The following is a 20,450-nucleotide window of genomic DNA, read 5'->3' as shown; positions in this document are numbered from 1 at the left end:
ACATGAATCCCAAATCCTGCGTTCTAGCGAGGGTCCGGTGTAGTAACTCTTGTCACACAAGCAAGCAAATACAGATGACTATTACACAAAAGAAATCTGTTCAATAAGAATGTGGCATTTTTAGTCATACTTCTGAGTAAAACTGCACTTTGACAGTTACTAGGAAACTGGCTTAATCTTCCTAGCCTTTAAACCATCAATTTTCATGAAAAAGTGCCGTTAGTTAACACCTATTAAATGTGCTGTTCTGTCTCAAGTTTAACGTTTCAGGAAGTAGCATTTCACTGCAGCTCCTGCTGCAGATGAGTTCTCTGGGGTTATGAATAGATGCTGTTATAGGAACATATGTCAAAGGCAGGAGTTAAAGCACAGTAAATAACCTCAGTGCAGGATTTTCACTCCTGGATATTGTGCCTTCCTGGCTCTTCAGATTTTTGCTCCTCTGTGGTACCTGTAGGCTGACTGTATGGCAGGGCTTTTCCGTGATCAGAACATTCCAACCCCAGGTACCTCAGAGGCTTGAACATTTTGAGCTAGTTCCTTTTTGACTGGTCAAGAAAGGAACTTCCTCTATGAGCTGTCTGATGACATATGAAGGTTAATTGTGTGCAGTAAAAGGTTCCCTTGGGTCTGTTTACACCCCCCAAGCATGTGGCATGCAATGAAAACTGCAAGGCTTTTTGGTAGATAAGTAGATTCCACTTATTAGCAACTGCCAAATAACTTTTTACTGGCAACTGAAATGCTAATAAGTGGAAGGCAGGTTTCTGAGTCAATAGCCAAGGAAGGAAATAAAGGGCTGCAGCCTGGGAGGGCATGCTCCCAGAAAATCTGCTTACAGGCGGGGTGACAGCAGAGGGAGGCTGCAGCCCACATGCCAGGCTTTCTGTGCGGAGCAAGGGGACTGGGAGCCAATGGGGCTACACTGTACCTCCCCCTGTGCTCTCTGGGGTTGGGGATAAGCACATCCACAGCCTCTTGAAAAAATTAGACTGAAGCAAGCTCAGCATTCAGACTTTGAGTTAAACTACTGGTGTACTAGAGGAGCCTCCTGCTGCAGCTGCCCCCCCACAGTCTTAAGAGCTAAGGAAATTTCCTAAATGTGTAGAGGGCACAAGACCCAAGAATGAATCCTGTATGGTATTTTCAGAGAAATAATAATGTAAGTAATTTTGTTCTTGAAAATTGATATTTAAGCGTCAGAACTTAGTAGAAATTCCAAAGGAAAATCTTGAAGGAAAAAAAAGCTGGCCATAAAATAGAACAGATTAAAAATGTTCCTATAAATTAGGAGATGGCAACTTTTAACAGAAATATTATTTTACTGGGTGCGTTCACTTTATTCCTAGGGGTCAGGTGCTCTCATAAATAAATTTAAGATTTTATTTGGACAGATCACTCCTTCCCTGTAACTGAATTTTATCTCAGATTAGACTTTTTCAGACCTTTAATCGAAATGGAAAAATGTCTCAAGGAATAATTGCAAGAATGTTCTTATTTAAGCAAAATTCTGAAGTTGTGTCTCACGGTCATTAATAAAATATTAATCTTATTGTATACCTTACCATTTGATAAAGACCTCTTGAAGTCAGCTATTAAGTCCATTGGGAGCTCATTGCTTTGAAAAATCTAGGTAGTTTATTTAGTAGTCTAATTTTTTTTTCTTGTTCTTAAGACTTTGACCTGGATGTCCAAATGCCATTCTCCCCCCCCCCTTCCCCCCCAAATTTTGTTTGCATCAGGATGGTGTAATCTAGAGTCTTTTTGAATAAATGGATTATTTAAGTATTCCATGGCTAGAGTAGCTAAAAGATGGCCAACTCTAACAACTGCTTGTTTGCCAATAACTTAACCATTTGTCTCCCATTCACTGGATTTTCAGAAGACAATCCTGGCTTGAACAAGCCAAGAAAACTTTCCAACTTTTCACCTTATTAATTTTGACTGTCTGAATCTCTTGATGGATTTCTAAATCCACTTGTATGCTGTGCATTTGTGTTCACTTTTTATTACTAAATTTTGGTTTTGATAGTTTTGCATTTGGGAACACGATAATATTTAAATGAACAAGTAAAGTGTTCCATAAAATTCATGACTAAATAGTAAACATGAATGGTCTAAAGTTTTGTCCAGAATAATGCAGACAACCTTCTAAGACTTTTAGTATGTCACTTTTTTTAGAAGGTAGTGATTTTTCTTTATCCTTTTCTCTTTAGTTCAGAAGCAGAATTAAACTTGACTTTCAGCCATGAAAGTCAACTTTTCCATCGTTTTAACTAGCAAATAGAAGATTATATATATGTGTATCTGTGTGTGTGTGTATATACATACGCACACCTGCATGTATCCCTTGTGACCTATTCTGGTTATGGTACAAATGTGTATTATGTTAGTGTTTTTAAATTAAGATGCCTCAGTCTAATGAATCAAGGTTCAGAAATGTTTGTTTTCCTCCCTTAATAGGTGGAAGCAATATGAAGCATATGTACAGGCTCTGGAGGGCAAATACACAGATCTTAATTGTAAGTTAGTCTACTTTCAAAGTCACAAATGTTACACAAATCTGTTTAAATAGTGTTTCAAGTGATTTATATGCCTTGTAAAAAAAATAAAATAAATAAATAAATTACAGTGGGGAATGATAATCTGAACAGAAGGTGTTACCTGGCTGGTGCACTGGCCGGGATGGTTTAGTATAGGCCCACAAGACCTGCATCCTCTAGAGCAGATATCCACCCCCTGTCTTCCAGTGGCTTCTTCATCTATCAGTAAATGGTCTTCTTTGTTTGGGCATGTATAAAATTAGCAGGTGTGCCCCGACTGGGGGGGGGGGGGGATACATATCGTTTTTAAGACAGACTTTGGCAATCATTTCTCTGTGAAAGAGAGGCCATTTTACAAAAATGTTCTAGGATGAGAAGTGAAAGGATTTTTGGTTAGGGGAAGTGGTCTAAAATGAATCGCCAGTTAAGTCTTGTATAGATCATGTATCTTAATTTACCACTTTTGAATATTCACCAGCTATGCTGTTCTTTAACTGTAGATCTTCTCCTTTTGAAAGAGAAGGAGAGAGATTTCCACCCACCCTAAGATTGGATGAATGAGTGTGTTTTAGGGGTAGCTGAGTTACCAATCCTACTTATGTCACTAATTGGATTGGCAACTAAAATAATGGATTCACCACCCCGCTTTCAAATCTTGAGAATTCTTTGTACCACTACTCTTCAAGGTGGCTTTGTTCTTTTTCAACCTGTCTTTATCATGCTTGCTTTGAGAGAGACTGACCTCTAATTGGTTTCTTGCTCGTTATGGTTTTGTACATGCAACAAACTGAAATGAGTGTATACCATGGTTTCCCTCTGTGCTGGGACCACGCTAGCCCTGTAGAAGTGCATGAATGGACTAGATGTGTAGCTTCCACTCGAATGCTCCTGCCATCTTCAGGTGCGGGAACAGCTGTACCAGCACAAATAGTCGGTGATTAAAACTATTACAGATTTTGTACAAAAACTTTTTTAAATCCTCCCCAAAACTAGTATTAAGTTTTTCCTTAGTGTGCATTAAAAGAGCTCAAGTAGTTTTAAAATAACATTGTTAAATAGCACTTCCAGCATCTTGTCAGATTAGTTGACAAATGCTATGAGCAAAACAAAAACATACATTATTATAACGTCAGTAGAAAACAAAAATTGAATCCCTAACTTACATTTCCAACATACCTAATAGAAATGTTTTAACATGGTGTGTTTGGTTGGAATGAAACTTTAAAATGTGATTGGATTGCCATCTCTGAAGTTTTGTAATGTCAAAATGTGACTGTGGGGTTTGGACATTCCAGCTTGAGTATTGTCTAAAAACAATGCTGCTTAGAAATTGAGTACAGTTGCTGAGAATGCACAGTCCTCAGCTATACTGGTCTCTTTCTGAAGACCTTTCCCTCCCTTAATACCAATGCAGTTCCTTGGGTCCTAGTAGCAGAGTAGGAGTGCTAATGAAGAAGAGGCACAAACAGTGGCTGGTTTACACTAGCGCTGTTGCAGTTGCTACTACTGGTATTTAACATGATAGAAAGCTTTCAAAAAAGGATTAGTAGAAACTAACAGGGACTAATGTCACAAATTTAAAATGGACTTTAGAGTAATTCCAGTATCTAAACCTTGATGTTTTTGACTTAGTTTTCCTTTTAATCTATTTTTAAAGCAACCAGTTTATTCTTTCTAAAGTCATCATAGTCTTTGAACTAGTCTGTTGTAAACTAGGCTATTAAAGTTTGTGCTTTCTGTATTTATCATTAATATTAGCTAATGATGTAACTGGATTGAGAGAGTCTGAAGAGAAGCTGAAGCAACAACAACAAGAGTCTGCCCGAAGAGAGAATATCCTAGTGATGAGGCTGGCAACTAAGGAACAGGAAATGCAAGAGTGTACTGTAAGTATTTAATGTTGATAAATGTCTTAATGTTATAGGAATGTGTTTTCAGCTGAGCATGTACTGCATATTGTTATCTTGTAAGGGAAAATAGGATCAGAATCTAAAGAGTAATTTAATATGGAAGAATATACATTTTAACTTAAACTCAAGTAAGATATTTAATAAGAGGCCCTGAAACATAAACCCTTGTGTCTGAGGCCTAAAGCCTGAACCAAAGTACTTCCAGGCATTGCTAAGCAAAGCTGGGCTGTGACCCAGAGGCAGGCCCTAATTGCAGTACTTGGCAAGAAAAGGGCTCCTTGAAAGCACGTACTAATGATATAAGTAGTAGTAAGAAGAACATGTGCCAAGATGACACCTGGACATCCCGATAAGAGGATACTTACAGAGTTAAGGAACAACCAGGTGCATCCCAAAGACAGGGTCAAAAGGGTAGCATGATGGACAGATGTGTTTGTTTGAACCAACATGATCAAAGTGGGAAACAGCACCCTAATGAGTCAAGGGGCTGTACCTCAATACGTCAGTAGGGATGAGTAATCTGTCCTGCAACTGTATAAAAATAGGTCCTGGAGCGCACATCTTTGTCCAGCCTAGGGGGCAGTGGAGTGCCCTGCCACTGACTGAGCTGTGCCCATTGTTGGGGGCGCACATTCGTAGTATGTCCTATAGAGTCTATGGGAAACTACTACTGTGCTTCGTTTGACAATAAACCTGGCCGGGTGCCTTCATACCTTACTAGAGTCTGTGGTTTTTGGGAGTTCTCTCGGGGTCTGCTGTATCAGCTGTCTTCACAGAGCTGGGGCAGCACACAGAGGGAACATGCATGTAGCCGACTTATTGAACCAGAGCAGAGCACCTCACGGTAGCTACCGACAACAGATAATAAATATAGCAAAGACATTCCTCTCCTGATCAGTGGCACTAATTCAAGTGCTGTTACATTCAAACAATTCCATACTTTTGCTGCTGCTAGCCTGTTGCATGAGGCCATTTTCTTTTTTTAATATATAGTTTATCGAATGTATACATGTAAAATAACTTCTTCACTTTGGATATGGGAGCAGACTTTGGAAGTCAGTGGCATTTTATCCTTAAGCGCCAAGCATCAAGGTCTACTGCTGGAGCTTCTGGTCTGACATAATTCAAATTGATGTTGGGTTGCTGGTTTTTGTTATCCTTCCCACTGATTCAAATGGGTAGACAATGCAGTAATTTTAGGAAAGGAGGTTTTTTAAAATCAGAATTCTTTTGAAATTTAGCAGCTCAGCTTTTCTTTTCCCTCAGGGTTACACTTCAGTTGCTCCTCCTTTTTATATTTAATGGTTTTTTCTTTCTACTCACCCTCTCCCCCCTTTTACTTTTCTCTGATTTTCTATCTTTAATTTGGCCTCTGGGGATTCCTCTTTCCTTGTTTGGGATTCTCTTGGAATTCCATATTTTCTCCTTTTTACAGGTTTCTTCCATATCACCTCTACCTTGCTCACTGAAAAAATAAATACTTGATTAGATGAGAAACTCAGGAGAGAGAGAGAGAGCTATAAAATGCTCCCTAATCATAGGGGTTAAGTGTGCCATCCATTCACAGTGCACTCCTAGGATCTGCTTGTATGGGGAACAAAGACCTAAGCGCTATTGAGAACAGGTTCACAACCCCTTTCCCTTTCTCCAGTCTTCTTCCCTCCTCCTCTTCGGGATCACAGAGGTGCCAGTAGTAGTAGTGTGAAACGTATTATCAGGTTTACACCACTGGTGCAGAGCCACCTTTGAAATATTGTCACAGTCCTCTACTTCTGCTGTGAAAGTTAAGAAATGAGGGGAGAACATGTTTTCCTTTCCCCCATCCCCATATTCTTATTTACAAATGAATGACTTCAACAATTTTATTTTTCTGGTAAGGAACATTATTTCAGTTCAGAGAGATTTTTGAAATACATACAGGAATCACTTTCTTTTTAGATAGTCAGATTAAACTGTTTCCACGATGAGTCTGTAGAACATAGATCAGTTGTTGAATTTAAGTGTGTGTGGGGGGGCATACCATTGAGCTTGAAAGACTTAATTATCCAGTAGCTGTAGATACGAGATTATACATTTTTTGACAATCATGTAAATCCTTGTAATGATGCATCCTTACCTTGAGTACTGCTCCTTTGTGTCATGGTGCAGTGTTGCCAGGGATCCTTGTCTTTGGCTGCAGGTTATCATTTTCTTGGCCCTGAGATGGCCTCGCTCTTCTTCTGTGGCCTGGCTGTCCTGCCATCTTACATAAAAATTTACTCCCCTTCTAAGGTAAGAAAAGGTCCAACTGAAAGTCCAAAACAAATGCTCACATTTATGGTTCTTCTGCCTTGTCGGGCTCTACCAAAGTACTCTGCTTCTTGACCCCTTCTCCGGGCCCCTGCGGAGCGTCTTGTTTTTCTTGTCTTGGTTCTGCCGCAGGATTCCCCTACTGCCTCCCTGGATGCCTGGCCCCTTCCAGGAGCTCACCAATAGGAGTTAACTCTATGGGAAAGCTCTGCTCTAACCACAAGCAGCCCCAAACTACTGGGCTTCCCATGCAGGCGTGTCCCATCTCCTTTACAGCATCTCTCCCTATAGTGCATTCTCAGTTGTATTTAAGAAGTCCTTCCTGATTCTCTGCAGCTGGGTCACTAATTAAGTTGCCATATCACCATCAGCTGAGGTCACAGACAGGACTGAGCCTGGTTTTCCTTAAAGAGACAGCCATCCTGTGACAATCCCGTGAGGTTTACTTGGAATGTCATTAAATTGTTTGCAGATAGGACACATATACCTAAAGAAGATTCTCTTACAGAAACTTTTTTCATATTTTTAAGATGGAAATGTATTTTAACTTCAGGATGTCAAAAAATACAAATTGCAGCTTAATTTGTCCCTTTAAAAAACCCATTTACATGTTTGGAACACGTCCTTTATGAATCTCCTCTTTTTGGGGATGGTTAAAAGGATGGAATATCCACCTCTAAGTGGAGATACAGAAAAGAAAGATATATATACCCTTGAGTATGAGGGCTTTTTTTTAAAAAAAAAAAATTAAAAAAAATTGGAGAGGCTGGCTAGTTAGTTTGTTTTGTTGTTGTTTTTTTTTTTTTTTACTCTTTCATATTTGATTTTGCAATGCAGTCTTTGAGGAAGCTTGGTATATGTTTTAAATGATGATGGTAGAAACCTGTTTTGTAACATTGGAAGTGAAGTATTTTCACAAATAAAGTACTGGCAGCATTATATAAGAGAGTGGAGCAAAGCTAAGAGAAAAATGGGATGAATGGGGTTTTGTAAACTAACAAAATAAGTTAGTGAGGTCTCACTGTTTAGTGGAAAGATGAAGTCCATTAAATAACTATAGTGAAACATTCTATGTAAAATGATTACCTAATCGACATAGTATAGTTGGTAAAAATACAAAATGACACCACATGGCATTCTTTAACTTTTGACCGCTTAACTTTGCAACCATAACGTTTTTAGTGTAGTTTTGTATGTAATATGTTTTATATAGAGGGGAATATATAATAAACCTGTTCTTGGAAAGCATCTTTGAAAAAAGGCTTTGTAATTGGTTGACCAGTTGAAGTTTGTTTGAAAGACCCCCTGTAAATGATTAAAACAAAATGACTCTTCTAGTTTAAGATATCCACTGTTTCACTTGGACTTCAAGTTGCATAATTAAAATAAAATCTAATCAATCAGAGTTTAAACTGGTTTCAGGGACTAAACCTGCCCCTGGGTCTTCGCTGCTGTTTAAAGTGGTGGTGGTCTTTCAGTCAGATTTTTGTTGTTGAAAGACTCAAATAGCATAAACTGACTATACAAAGAGAACAGTCAAGCTAACTGGACATGCAGTTCTGTCAAATGCACAAAATAGAAAAATATTTGTGTTTTTTTTAGTTTATCACGTATACAAAGCAGCCTCAATCCTGCAGGCAGATCCTTGTGCCTGGTGCAGAGCTTCTTTGACGTAAGTGAAACTTTACTTAGGAGAAGGATTTGCCAGTGCATATCTACCTACAGGATTGGGGTGTATAAGTGATCACAGCAGCTAAAAATCAAACAAATTTAATTTTTAAAGTTGATGTTTCTTTCAGCCTGTGAAATTCTTAATTTACTTAGTTGTAATAGAAACATGAGAGAGGTTTAGGAAGCATATTAAACTGAATTTAGTATAAACCGATTCTGCCTGTGCTAAGGGGATGTAATTTTAACAAGTATATGGATTTAGAATTCAAATACTTCTGTTTAGCACCCCTTTTAAAGTAAAGTATATAAAGATATGGTTTTTAAGTTAAAAGAATTCACACTTCCAAAAATGCATTTGAATGAATCCTATTTAAATATGGTAACAGTAGTTCTATAAGTAATTCATGTGCTAAAAGAAAATAGGTAAATTAAAAGTAACTACAAATTTTTCTTTTCATTTCATTACTGGATTGCAGATTCTGCAAAAGAACCTAAATCCAAACAAAACCCCCTTTTTTTTTTTTTGTTGAAGTATAGCTTAAATTTAATTTAAAACAAGATAATGAAGTTTCATACTCTGTAACAAAACACAGATTTTCAACCTTAGCTTCCTGATTATTCTTAAATAAGAATACCGCAAATAATACAAACCAGCATCAAAGGTGCCTGTTTTGTGGTCTTCATAAACACATCAGGATTTTAGACAAACAATTTGGAAATAGTAAGAACCACTATTTATTTGTCAACATTAATGTCATCACTCTGATTTGGTCTACATTACAGGTATATGGAAACTAGTCAATTTCTAATTTGACTTTGGGAAAACTCTGGTTTTGATACTCTTCCTACTTGTAGTCACCTTTCAGAAGAATGCAAACAATCAAAAAGTAGAGTATTATAGTAGCCTAAATGCTATTCTTATTATGCAAACCTAAATTGAGGTGGTATGAAGAATTAAGTAGATTTGGGAGAGAGAAGCAAAATTTGTAGCCTTTAAATTTAAAGTAAACTGAGCCATATTTTTTTCTATTCTGGGGTCATTTTCCTACTGATTTATACTTTAGTTGATACTGCTGTCTGCCTGTGAATTTAACAGTTACAATATGGAAGGAAAATGAGCTTCTTTTAACTCCATCAGCAGAATAATGTGGCTTCTTTTAACTGTCCATTCTGAAATCATTGACACTTTTTAAATTATAAACAGTAACAATTTGTTTCTCTTATTTTATGCAGAATCAGATTCAGTACCTCAAGCAAGTCCAGCAGCCTAGTGTTGCCCAACTGAGATCAACAATGGTGGACCCAGCCATCAACTTGTTTTTCCTAAAAATGAAAGGTGAACTGGAACAGACTAAAGACAAACTGGAACAAGCCCAAAATGAACTGAGTGCCTGGAAATTTACGCCTGATAGGTAAACAAAACAAATACTCCCCAGTCAAGACTACCCTGACAGTCTCACTGCGAGAATGCTATGGTGGGACAGCCACGTACTCGTTTCCACACCAAGACTCAGACGTTTTGAGCCAAAAAGCCACATTCTTATACTGTCCAGCTTGTAATGCTTAATGTAAAACTTACCAGATGAACCTTGTGTTTCAGCTTTTTTCTCCCCCTTTGCTTCAGAGGCCTGATGGCGTCGGACTATTCTGAAGAAGTGGCTGCCTCTGAAAAAAAAATTTCTTTTCTAGAACATGTAGACACGTGCAAAGTGGTTCTATTTGAAGAAATAGAGGGAGAAACAGAAGGCTTAAGTCTGTGGCACACTGTGTCTACAGACAGTTTGGAGGAGAGAGAACCTAGAGATTTTAAATCATGAATTGAACATGTAAAATTCCAGTAAAATGTAAAAATGGAATATGCTTCGCTCTTAACCTTGAGCCTAGTGACTTAGAGACACTGTAAGTCAGTTTTGCCAATAAGACTGGACTTCCTGCTTGTTCACTGAACTGCTGGGTCAAAACTCAATGAGGTGAATTTTGCATTAAAGAGTTTATTTGCTAACCAGCTTTAAATAGCCACAAGAGAGTGCTATTTCATATTGCATCAGTGGTAGTGTACACTTCTGACTGTTTAGCATTTGGGCTATATAGCATTTCACTGAGCCTTAAGTCAATATGATTTTAAATAATGGATTGTTCTCTGGATGGTTGATGATACTGTGGACTCAAAAATAGGACTGTATAAAATACAGGTACTATCTAATTGCAGGTTTTAAATTGTTTGAAGCAATATATTTGATCACAACTAGAGTGTATGATTAGGAAAACTAGTTGTGATAAGTATTTCACTGCATGGAAACATGCAGAAATGAGAATTTTTTCAAACGTCTATTCTGAGAACTGATCTCAAATGCTTCATATATAAGGCACACATAATGGCAACTGTCTTCAGTGTTGGTATGGGGTATTTTTTGTTTCATTGTATGCCTGTTTTTGTATTGCACTTCTATATAATATGTGCCTTGAAAGCGTTGTTAATATAGAGCTTAAGGAACACGACGGTAATACTATTGTACTGTGAAACTTTTGGGGTAATGAACGAGAATGTTACCTTTAAGATGTCTCGTTCTCTGAAAAGAGAGGGAAGACCATATTCTTAAAAAAAATAATAATTTAAACACATGCATTCTTCTGGCTGGAATCAATTAAGGAGCTTTGCTACTCTATTGATGCCTTTTTGTAATGTTGTCCCAAGTTATTTGCAAGAATAGTAATATGGGACAGCTCAGAGTGCATGTTTTGAGATGTGTAAGTGTGCAGAGAAATGTGAAATTATGTGGACTGGTATAGTGCTCATGTATTGTTAGCTGATTAGTTTGTCAGAACATTAATGTTCTAAATATACAGTCGGGCACTATTTCATGACTCCGTCCAACACTGTGGAAAGTTCACTGTAACCAAATCATTTTAAAAAAACAAACCAAAACCCCAAATCCACCAGGTTCCATTTTATAAAAGGTAATGTATTCTAACTGCTTATTGTTCAAAATGCACTTTTCATTAAGATCATTTAAATTTTAATTCAACTCACTTAAAGTATCTTAAACTGTTGTGCTTCACATAATTAATGTGGGCAAGAAAGAGTAGTGTGCTTTTGTGTAGTGTTACCTAAGCGGTGGATTTACATCAAAAGAAAACCTTCAAAATTTTAATTTTTTAAAAAAATTATACATATATTGAATCTATTTTGCTGTGACAGTATTATTTAAGGTTTTAGTGATCTAGCATCAAAACAAAGGTAAGACTTGCATTAGTGAACAATTGTGTTAGTGTTACCAAGTAATTTGAAAGTACTGTTTACTATAATATGCAGTCAAAAAAACCAGCCATGCTGATTTCTTGGTAATTTGAAGTTTATAAATCAGTTAATTTATTTAGATAAAGGATGCAAAACTGTCCTTTGGAGCAAAATGTGTTGTGTGACACTGAGGTGACAAATGTGTTTCTTACCACTTTGTCTTAATTTCAAGCAGAAGTATTTAAAATCTTGTTTTGCTAATTTTTATATAGTCTTTGAGGGGGGGAGGTTATGTTGTGTTTAAAAGTAAGTGATAAAAGAACTGAACAATATTCCCTAATTCAAATATTGTGTAATCTGAGTCTAATCATGGTGCAAGTATATGAATACATATTAGATACATGCAGGAAATAGAATGCAAGGAATCAACAATTTATTTCTAGTCTGTTCGTTTGTTTCAATATTTAGGGAACTCTTTTATTTGTCATTGGGTTCATGATTTTATTTTCATTGGTAAAGAGATGAGTCAGACTGCTCAAGCTATAAAGGGTTTGTAGAAATTTTTATTGTTTCACTAGGAACGGTTTCCCATTTTCGTCCTGTCCTTCTGTATAACTACTTTTATTTTATGGCACCTCATCTCATATTTGAAAGAGTTGATGATCTCCTTCAAAATCTTTAATTGTTCTGAACTAACCCGACACACGTCTGCTCCAATTCCATTGCAAGCCCAAGTTTAGCATCAAGCCTGGGACTTCATTGTAGTAGATGCATACAGCATTATACTTGCTGACAGATGTTTAAAGGGGGAAAGAAGTGAGTGGTTTTATTAAGCCATTTAAATCACCATTTAAACATTCAGTACATAATACGCATTTTTGTTTAAATAAAACGTCAGCGGAAACTTCACTTATAGAAAACTTACTGTTACAAATGTTAGTCTTTTGAAATTTAACCCCTTCCATTTTTACAGGTTTCATAGTATGTGTTCGCACATAAATTTGGTAAACATACAGTTGCAAAACCTGGTTCTGTGACTTTAATCAGAGTTATTCTAAGATTTACTGCCTCTGATATTCTTGCATGTATTATCTTGATTACATACTTCAACATGCAAGGTAGGTTTGTTCAAACTCAGTAGTGCAAAGTGTTTAGACAAAGTAAAGTTTAGAAAAGTAAATTGCATTATAGGTAACTGTGCAAATTCCTATACGGGTAATAAAAGCAAAAGGTTTGTTGTGGCAGGAACAGACATGGTGAAGAAATAGCAGGCATTCTAGAATGGTGCAAAGCTTCTGAAGTTGTTAATGGTGCATACTAATACATGCAACAGTTGGCAATGACTGTTGTGAAGACATTACATGATGATCTATAGTGGTAGTAAATACAGAATAAAAGCTTACCAGTAGCAGGAACTTGGAAATGGCTAAATCATTGCCTGTCTGCCTAAAAGCTTTTGCAATATCTGTCACATTGGTTAAGTCCAAAGTGGTCCTAGTTTACACAGAATAAATAAGCATCCCGTAGAAAATTTTTATCTTAAATTGTATTACTTGTATTGTATTAGGTCAGCACAACTCTAAGCTTCAAGAACTTGGCATTGGACATCACATCAAGATAAAGAACAGGTTGCTGTATTAAGCACATTTGCAGGCTTCCAGGACTTTACACAGCCAGATTCCTTCTGGAGCAGCCCCTCTGAAAGATGTGGGAGAGTCAGTTGGAAGACTTTAAATGGACAGAGTTGGCAGAACTATTAAAAATCTGAAGTGTTAAAAGCTTGAATGCTTAAACAGTTAATTGAGAGATAATTTGAAGTGACTTTTGGCTGGGCACCAGTTTTGCTGGGGAGAGCTGTGGTCTGAAGCACACTAGCAATATTTTTTTACCTTTTTAATATGCAAAATTTCATTCTGCCCTTGTAACTTTATTATACAGTCTCAAGCTGACCTCCTCAGGCTTGTTACCTAATACAAGACCTGAAGTTCAATCACAAACCCATTAATTCTGTTTTTCCAGGGCTTTCATTTCCTGTGGAAAAAGAGGACTGCTTCATTATATATGTTGCTAAACCTCAAAGAAGGCAAAATATTTGTGGTTACTTTCCAAACTTTGGCAGACCAACAGTGTTAGAGGGCTTTAGCTATCAACTTTATTTTGTGATTAAATAAATATTATTGCCTATATATTAATTTGCATACTAGTTCCTATAATGCTCTACATTGCAGTTTTAACATGAAGATTTAAGATATGTGTATGTTCCTGATTTTGCAAAAAGCAGAATATCAGATCTGCTTTTTCCCCATGAAATACTTTTTGGTCTGGTGTTTCTTGGCTTTTGATCACCAGGCACTCTTAAAGGTACACTGTCAACTTTGAAATCTGGTTAAACTTAAAAAAAACAAACAAAAAAAAACAAAAAAAACACTACTTGCTCCTGAATCCCCCTGCTGCCTTGTATTTTTCAGCTCCATTTTCTCTTATCTCCCCTCACGCTCTGTGAAAAACACAAAGGAGGAGCTGACTGTAGCTATTGGGGAAACAACGAAGCAATGTATATAATATAGTCAAAAGTACGAAACTGGAAAAATATAAATATTTAATCATTCAGGTATGTTAAGTAAGAAGTTTTCATGCTGATCAAAAAAACACATTAAATTCAATATTCTTCAAACCTGACAGTGTAAAAATAAATAAATAAATAAAGCTGACTAGCTAGTAAAATATTTAGTACGTAAAGTGAAGGAGCACTTTTAATGTTTGTAACTCACTGTCTGATTACCAGGCACATAGTTAACCTTTTTTTTTTCTTCCTTTGAGAATGGACAAATGCCAAATTGTGTCCTTGATAGTCCAGATGTCAGTAATCAAAAACATTGTGGCCATTCATATTTACAGTAATAGAATTTGCCTTTCGCTTTTATGGAACGGCGACAGAAGATCAACAGACATTGGAACAGCACGTGGTAACTATAGGGAGACTTTCTGCTATGACAATTACCTTGAGGCACAATGTTCCTTAAATTGTGACATGCAGAAATCGCATCTCCTATCTCTGTTATAATTGTAATTGAGGAAGATTACAGAAGGTTTTATCTTCATTTTGTGATAGATGGCTCTTTCCTTTGCAGCCAAACAGGCAAAAAGTTAATGGCGAAGTGTCGAATGCTTATCCAGGAGAATCAAGAGCTTGGAAGGCAGCTGTCCCAAGGACGCATTGCGCAGCTTGAGGCAGAGCTGGCTTTACAGAAGAAATATAGTGAGGAACTAAAAAGCAGTCAGGATGGTAAGGGCTTTTTTAAGAAAATGGAAATTGCCTTGCATTTGCCCTGGCTTAATTATTTAATCTACTGGTCATGTGGATATTGTAAATTATCCCGTTACTGAGCAGGAGACACTTTTTTTTTTTTTTTTTTTTTTCCCCCCCCTTTCCCAGAATCAAAGGGACAGTGTCAGGTTAAACGTGTAAATTCTTAAACGTGTAAATTTAAATGTGTAAATTCTTATCTGTGGTGCTGGTTGCCTTAGATTACTAAAACAAAATATTTAAGGGTAACTTCGCTGTTTACACTGGGGTCAGAGTCACTTTAAGGTGGAGAATGAAACTATTTCACTTTTTGGGTCTGAACACAATATTCTGCGCTCCTTGGACAGCAAAAGCTGCTGAACTGTTAAATGTAAAACTCTTACTTTTTATTAATTGGATGTTTATAGTCTCACTTCATTTGCTAAAAACAGGCTTTTAATAATACCTAAAATCAGTAGAAATGTTCACAAATCTTTTTACATTTCAGTGACTATTTTTTACACAAATGTTCTGCAATATTCACAATTGAAATATTGCAGCATTTGTTAGTGCCTCTGAACCTGCAAGTGAAACTACCTGTGAACTGACTGACTTTCACCTAGCTGAAATGGAGGAAAAAATCCTAGACTACTAAATTTCCAGCCTTAAAGGTTCAGAGTTTGTAACATAGGTCAGGAAATTTTTCTTCTAAATTTATTGTCTGAGAGTGGCCCTAAACAGACTTCTTTATAAAATATTTTAAAAAGAAAGTTTGGGAGTTAAGTCTGACACTGTCCCTGAAACCAGTTGCGGAAAAGAAAAGCTATAAGTTCAACAGGACTATGCAGGTTTTATTTGACTTTACAACCTGTAGCTGGTTAATGGTTTGTGACATGATGCACTTATTTTTGAAGATAGGACTATCTGCTTCCTTTGTGAGGAAGCTCATTGTAGAATGCCTAGAAGAATTAGGGAAAATAGTTCTTACAATTGTGACATCAATTTGCAGTATGTTACTGGAATAAAGACTACTTTTTCGGTTCCCTAAATTAATGCATTAAATCACCCAAGTGACTTTTTCCTTCTAAATTTATCAAGTTGGTAATTGAAACAAAGGAAGCGAATGTTCTTTCAAAAACTGCCTCTGCAGGTATCTGCTCTTGAACATGATGCAGTGTTACAAGCTTCAGAATGATTTAAAAGCAACCACTGGGGGTATGAACGCACACTCCCTGCAGAACCAAATGTTTTAAGTGAGGTTCTAAAAGGCCTGAGACTGTAACCAGCTCACAATTCTGTTCTCTTTTTTTTTTTTAGTTTCCTTTACAGCTGCAAATAATATGAGTTAGAGTTCTGAAAAGTCCATCTTCTCGAGATACTTTGTTTATAAAACATCAAAATAAAGTAATTGCATGTTTTGCTTTGTCATCGTAGAGTTAATGTGCAGTTTAATGTAAAAAGTGACCAAAAATTGCATTGTGGGATTCCATATTTCTCTTATTGACTCCTAGTCAAACTTGCTCAGTTAGCCAATACAATTTTTTCTTTCCCTGACTCCCGGTATTGCATCCTCAATCCAGGCTATGAGAGGCGAGCTGTTTTTTTCTTTTGTTATACATCCAAACTAAAAATTCTACAGTTGCAACTTGGTTAACAAATCTGTTAATGATGCACAAGTCAGACTGGAATCCATCTCTCTCCTGTTGTACTTGTTATGCAAGGCTGAAAGGAGGAAAAGTAATTAAATCACTTATTGTTAGTAAACTAATGATTCTGAATCATTCTGATACCTACAAGTAGCCCATATGTTGCATCAGAATGTGCTTTGTCACTACCTTTTTTTTTTTTTTTTTTTTTTTTTTTAAACAATAGCTGCTATAGTATTGTACCTGGAAGTGAAGTTCACTTGCAGTATATTTCCTACTAATACTTTTGAGTTCAGCTATCTCCCAGCACGTATTTCTACACTGTCCCTTTGTCCTAGAGTGGATTTTTCCACACACTCCTCCACCCTCACCCAATAGCTGTGTTTGAAAAAGTATGCAGATGGCAGTTTGGAATTTAGGATTTCCTCCATACAAAACATTGCAACATCACACAATTTGCAGATGCAACAGCTGAAAATACAGACCTCTAGGAACTTTAGCATACGAACCTTTAGTAATAACTCTATCTGCTCAGGATTCTATGTACTGTTTTAGGGTCCAGGTATGTGAGCTATTAAGTGTGTGCTCCAAATGTGTTTTCTCTATATAGAATTGAATGACTTCATCATCCAGCTTGATGAGGAGGTAGAGGGTATGCAGAGTACCATCCTAGTTCTCCAGCAGCAGTTGAAGGAGACTCGCCAGCAGTTGGCTCAGTTCCAGCAGCAGCAGTCCCAGGCCTCAGCCCCAGGTACCAGCAGGACTCCATCTTCTGAGCCTACAGACCAGGGAGAGGCCATGGGTAAAGACTGCAGCCGTCTGGCTAACGGACCGAGCAATGGCAGCTCTTCCCATCAGAGGACGTCTGGGCCTGGATTTTATAGGGAGGGTAGTGGCACGGAAGATGACTTCCCAGCGTCTCCAGGGAATGGTAATAAGCTCTCCAACCACTCTGAAGATAGAACAGTCAGAGGAGGTTGTAGCTACATAAACCAACTAAGTACTGGGTATGAAAGTGTAGACTCTCCCACTGGCAGTGAAAACTCACTCACTCACCACTCAAATGACACAGACTCCAATCATGATCCTCAAGAAGAGAAAACAGTGAGCATGAAAGGTAACAGAACTGTGGGTTCTCGTCATGTTCAGAATGGTTTGGACTCCAATGTAAATGTCCAGGGTTCAGTTTTGTAACATTTTTTTCTGCAACACTTTTATACAGTGTCATTTAAATTGGGAGAGGATACTGTCCAGAAACCGTTTAAATTAGTGCATACTTGTCACAGTTTTGCCTTTTTGTGGTTTTTTTGCTTCAATACCTCTGCCACTTTGGAAATTTTAACAGTTAATTACGTTGAATGTTGCTAAAAGGACATTTGTGTAGGCTCAAGTTATTTTTATATGAGTTAATGTGAAGTTGAAAATGGAAATTATTTCCACAAAGTATAACATAAATGATGTCTGTACAAATCTGTGTATATCTAGAACCTGTGCTGTGTAAGGGCATTCTTACTCATATTGTTATATTTACACCACATTCAAAATTTGTCATATTAGCTGTGGGTTTATGACTGCCAAGTTTGCCCAGTACAGTAGTTTTATCACTAAAAGATGGACTTGTTGAAGGAGTCCTGTAGTAGTTCCAGTGTTAATTACAGTTTTTTCCACCATACATCTGTGCATTTCTCCTTAGGTGACCGAATGTTTAAGAAGTTTGTGTGCATAGTTACTCAGTTTTTAAGAACTGTTGTATCTTGTTTATGCATATTGCTCTGTGACTCCAATATTATCTTACCTGTACTGACCAAACCTAAATAAAGACTTTTAATAATGTAATTTATTTTAGTCTGCATTGGTTTCATGTGATGTATTTGTATACAATGCATTTTTATTGTACATGTTTTCTGTTGGATTATTTGCCCACTACCAATCTACATAGTAAAAAATCATGCTGAAGACCTCAAGTTTGAGACATGTGACATTTTTCTTTTTAATAAATAAAAATAAGTTCTTGTAGTTTAATTTCAGGTTGGCTTGGTGGCTACGGGTGCTTACCTTGTAAATTGTTTTTGTTATCACCAAATGAAGAAGTGACAATACTATGTGTGAAGAATTGATATTGCAGACTTCATGGTGTCATAAATCTGATCCATAGCGAGGTATAAATGTCTTGTGTGTAAATTCACAAGGAATTAAACTATAAAAGCTGAAGAAATTAAGTTATTCCTGGTTTCGTTATGATTAACTTAACCTTAATCTTGAGTTAAAGCAAATCTGAAACTGCTTAAAAATAGATCACACTTTATATTGTCAGATAAATGTGTTTTTAGTTACAAGTTCTTCAGCACCTGAGTTTCTGGTGACACACTATGCTTTACCAATTTAAAGGTGGCAGTATGAAAACAAGGAGATTACTTTATAAAAATGGCACTTTTATAAACACAACTATATGGCTAAAGCCCTGTGGCACTATCTGGTGGGTTTAGGGTTAAGTTAAAGTTAAGAACCATACTTTTAAAATTGCTTTAATTTCACCTTTAACTAGAAATGCATTGACACTAGATAACTTATCAGTCTGTTACTTGAAGGTTTTATGCCGCTTGTGCATAGCGGAGGCAAAAAAGAGATACTGCTGCCAACTTTGCAGCCTGCTTGTGGAAGCACTTGCACTTCTGTTGCTGCAAAGCAGTACTTGTAAGCCATGTAGATTTTTGGAAACCATCTTTTAACTAATTGCTATTAAAAGAAACTCTACAATCCATTTTACTAAATTCTTATAAGAATAAATGTTTTGATATTTTGTTTGGTACTGTAATCTAGAGAAGAATGTGGAGTCCATGGTATACTAAAGGTGTCTACAATAGCAATATCAAAAGATGAGGGGATGGACATAACATGCTATGAAACAAAACCATGGACGTAATAAACTGCAGGAGTCCTGTTAGACATCAACATGAAATATAGCCGATCTCAATAAATGAGTTAAAAGGAGTTTCAGATACACTATTGAATCCAAGGCACTTCTGTGGTTTGATAGGCAATTTTTTCTCACTTGTATCTGCATATTTCACAGCAACTAGGGAAACTACAGGTGAATGATAAAATTGACTCTGTACAGTGCCATCAAATGTTCAGAGTAAATACATGAAAAATACCTTTTCCTCTAATCTTCAAATTACAGCAATATGCTGTTTTTAATTGATTTTCAAATGTGATTTTTTTTTAAATTGACTTCCTTATGTAGTTATCTGCCTTGCAAAATAAGGCAGTCTGATTTTGAATATTAAAAGCATTGTTTCATTTAAATTGCCTGTTTACATTTTAAATCTTTTTAATATAAAATGACTTTTTTCCCATTGTAATGGTATGTTTTAAAATTAACTTTATTAAAAAGATAGAGTGGAGTAGTTTGACAGTATTTAGGCACTCTCCATTCTAAAGCAGATCATACTAATTTTTATAAAACTTGTACATTGCCTTAGTGTAAAAACTTTCTATGCCAAGGGTAAACCAATTGCTGTTCAAATACTTGTTAAAACTATTTCCCTCTCTATTCTCCACTTGCTATGTTAATTGTGTTCCAATAGCCAGAGTTTAAAAAAAAAATTAGTGTATAAGTTTGAGCAGTTCTGCAATCCTTACGTTGGTTAATGGGATAAAAGTTTGATCTGTTTTGCAAAATGGCTTGCTTATTGGAACATATTTGTCAGAATGCAGCACAACTGGGAGGAAATAAAGCAATGTAAAAAAACTGGCTAAACAGTTTGAATATTAAGTATGTGTGGATATATAAATGGTCATAACTATCAAATGTAATGAATTAATCAACATACAAGTGAAGTCTGCATCTTAAGATGCAGACATGTA

At 36.6% G+C, this 20,450-nt stretch overlaps 1 protein-coding gene across 5 annotated transcripts in view; it reads left to right on the top strand.

Moving 5' to 3' along the window:
- Positions 1 to 18,547, top strand: part of WTAP (WT1 associated protein) — a 36,355-nt gene extending 17,808 nt beyond the window's left edge. For 4 of the 5 annotated variants that reach the window (XM_073337822.1, XM_073337821.1, XM_073337824.1 and 1 more), the window contains 5 exons: positions 2,464 to 2,522; positions 4,302 to 4,429; positions 9,647 to 9,825; positions 14,783 to 14,937; positions 17,194 to 18,547. In XM_073337822.1, the coding sequence (XP_073193923.1) occupies positions 2,464 to 2,522; positions 4,302 to 4,429; positions 9,647 to 9,825; positions 14,783 to 14,937; positions 17,194 to 17,777 (1,105 nt within the window). In that variant the 3' untranslated portion in view covers positions 17,778 to 18,547. Of the gene's footprint in view, positions 1 to 2,463; positions 2,523 to 4,301; positions 4,430 to 9,646; positions 9,826 to 13,218; positions 14,938 to 17,193 lie in introns of those variants that run through there. The other variant, XM_073337826.1, reaches the window with a different exon arrangement.
- The last annotated feature ends 1,903 nt before the right edge of the window (positions 18,548 to 20,450 follow it).

Source organism: Lepidochelys kempii, chromosome 3 (assembly GCF_965140265.1).
Source record: "Lepidochelys kempii isolate rLepKem1 chromosome 3, rLepKem1.hap2, whole genome shotgun sequence".
Taxonomy (NCBI): domain Eukaryota; kingdom Metazoa; phylum Chordata; order Testudines; family Cheloniidae; genus Lepidochelys; species Lepidochelys kempii.
The sequence above is the reverse complement of the archived record's forward strand: the minus strand, read 5'-3'. Positions and strand labels throughout refer to the sequence as shown.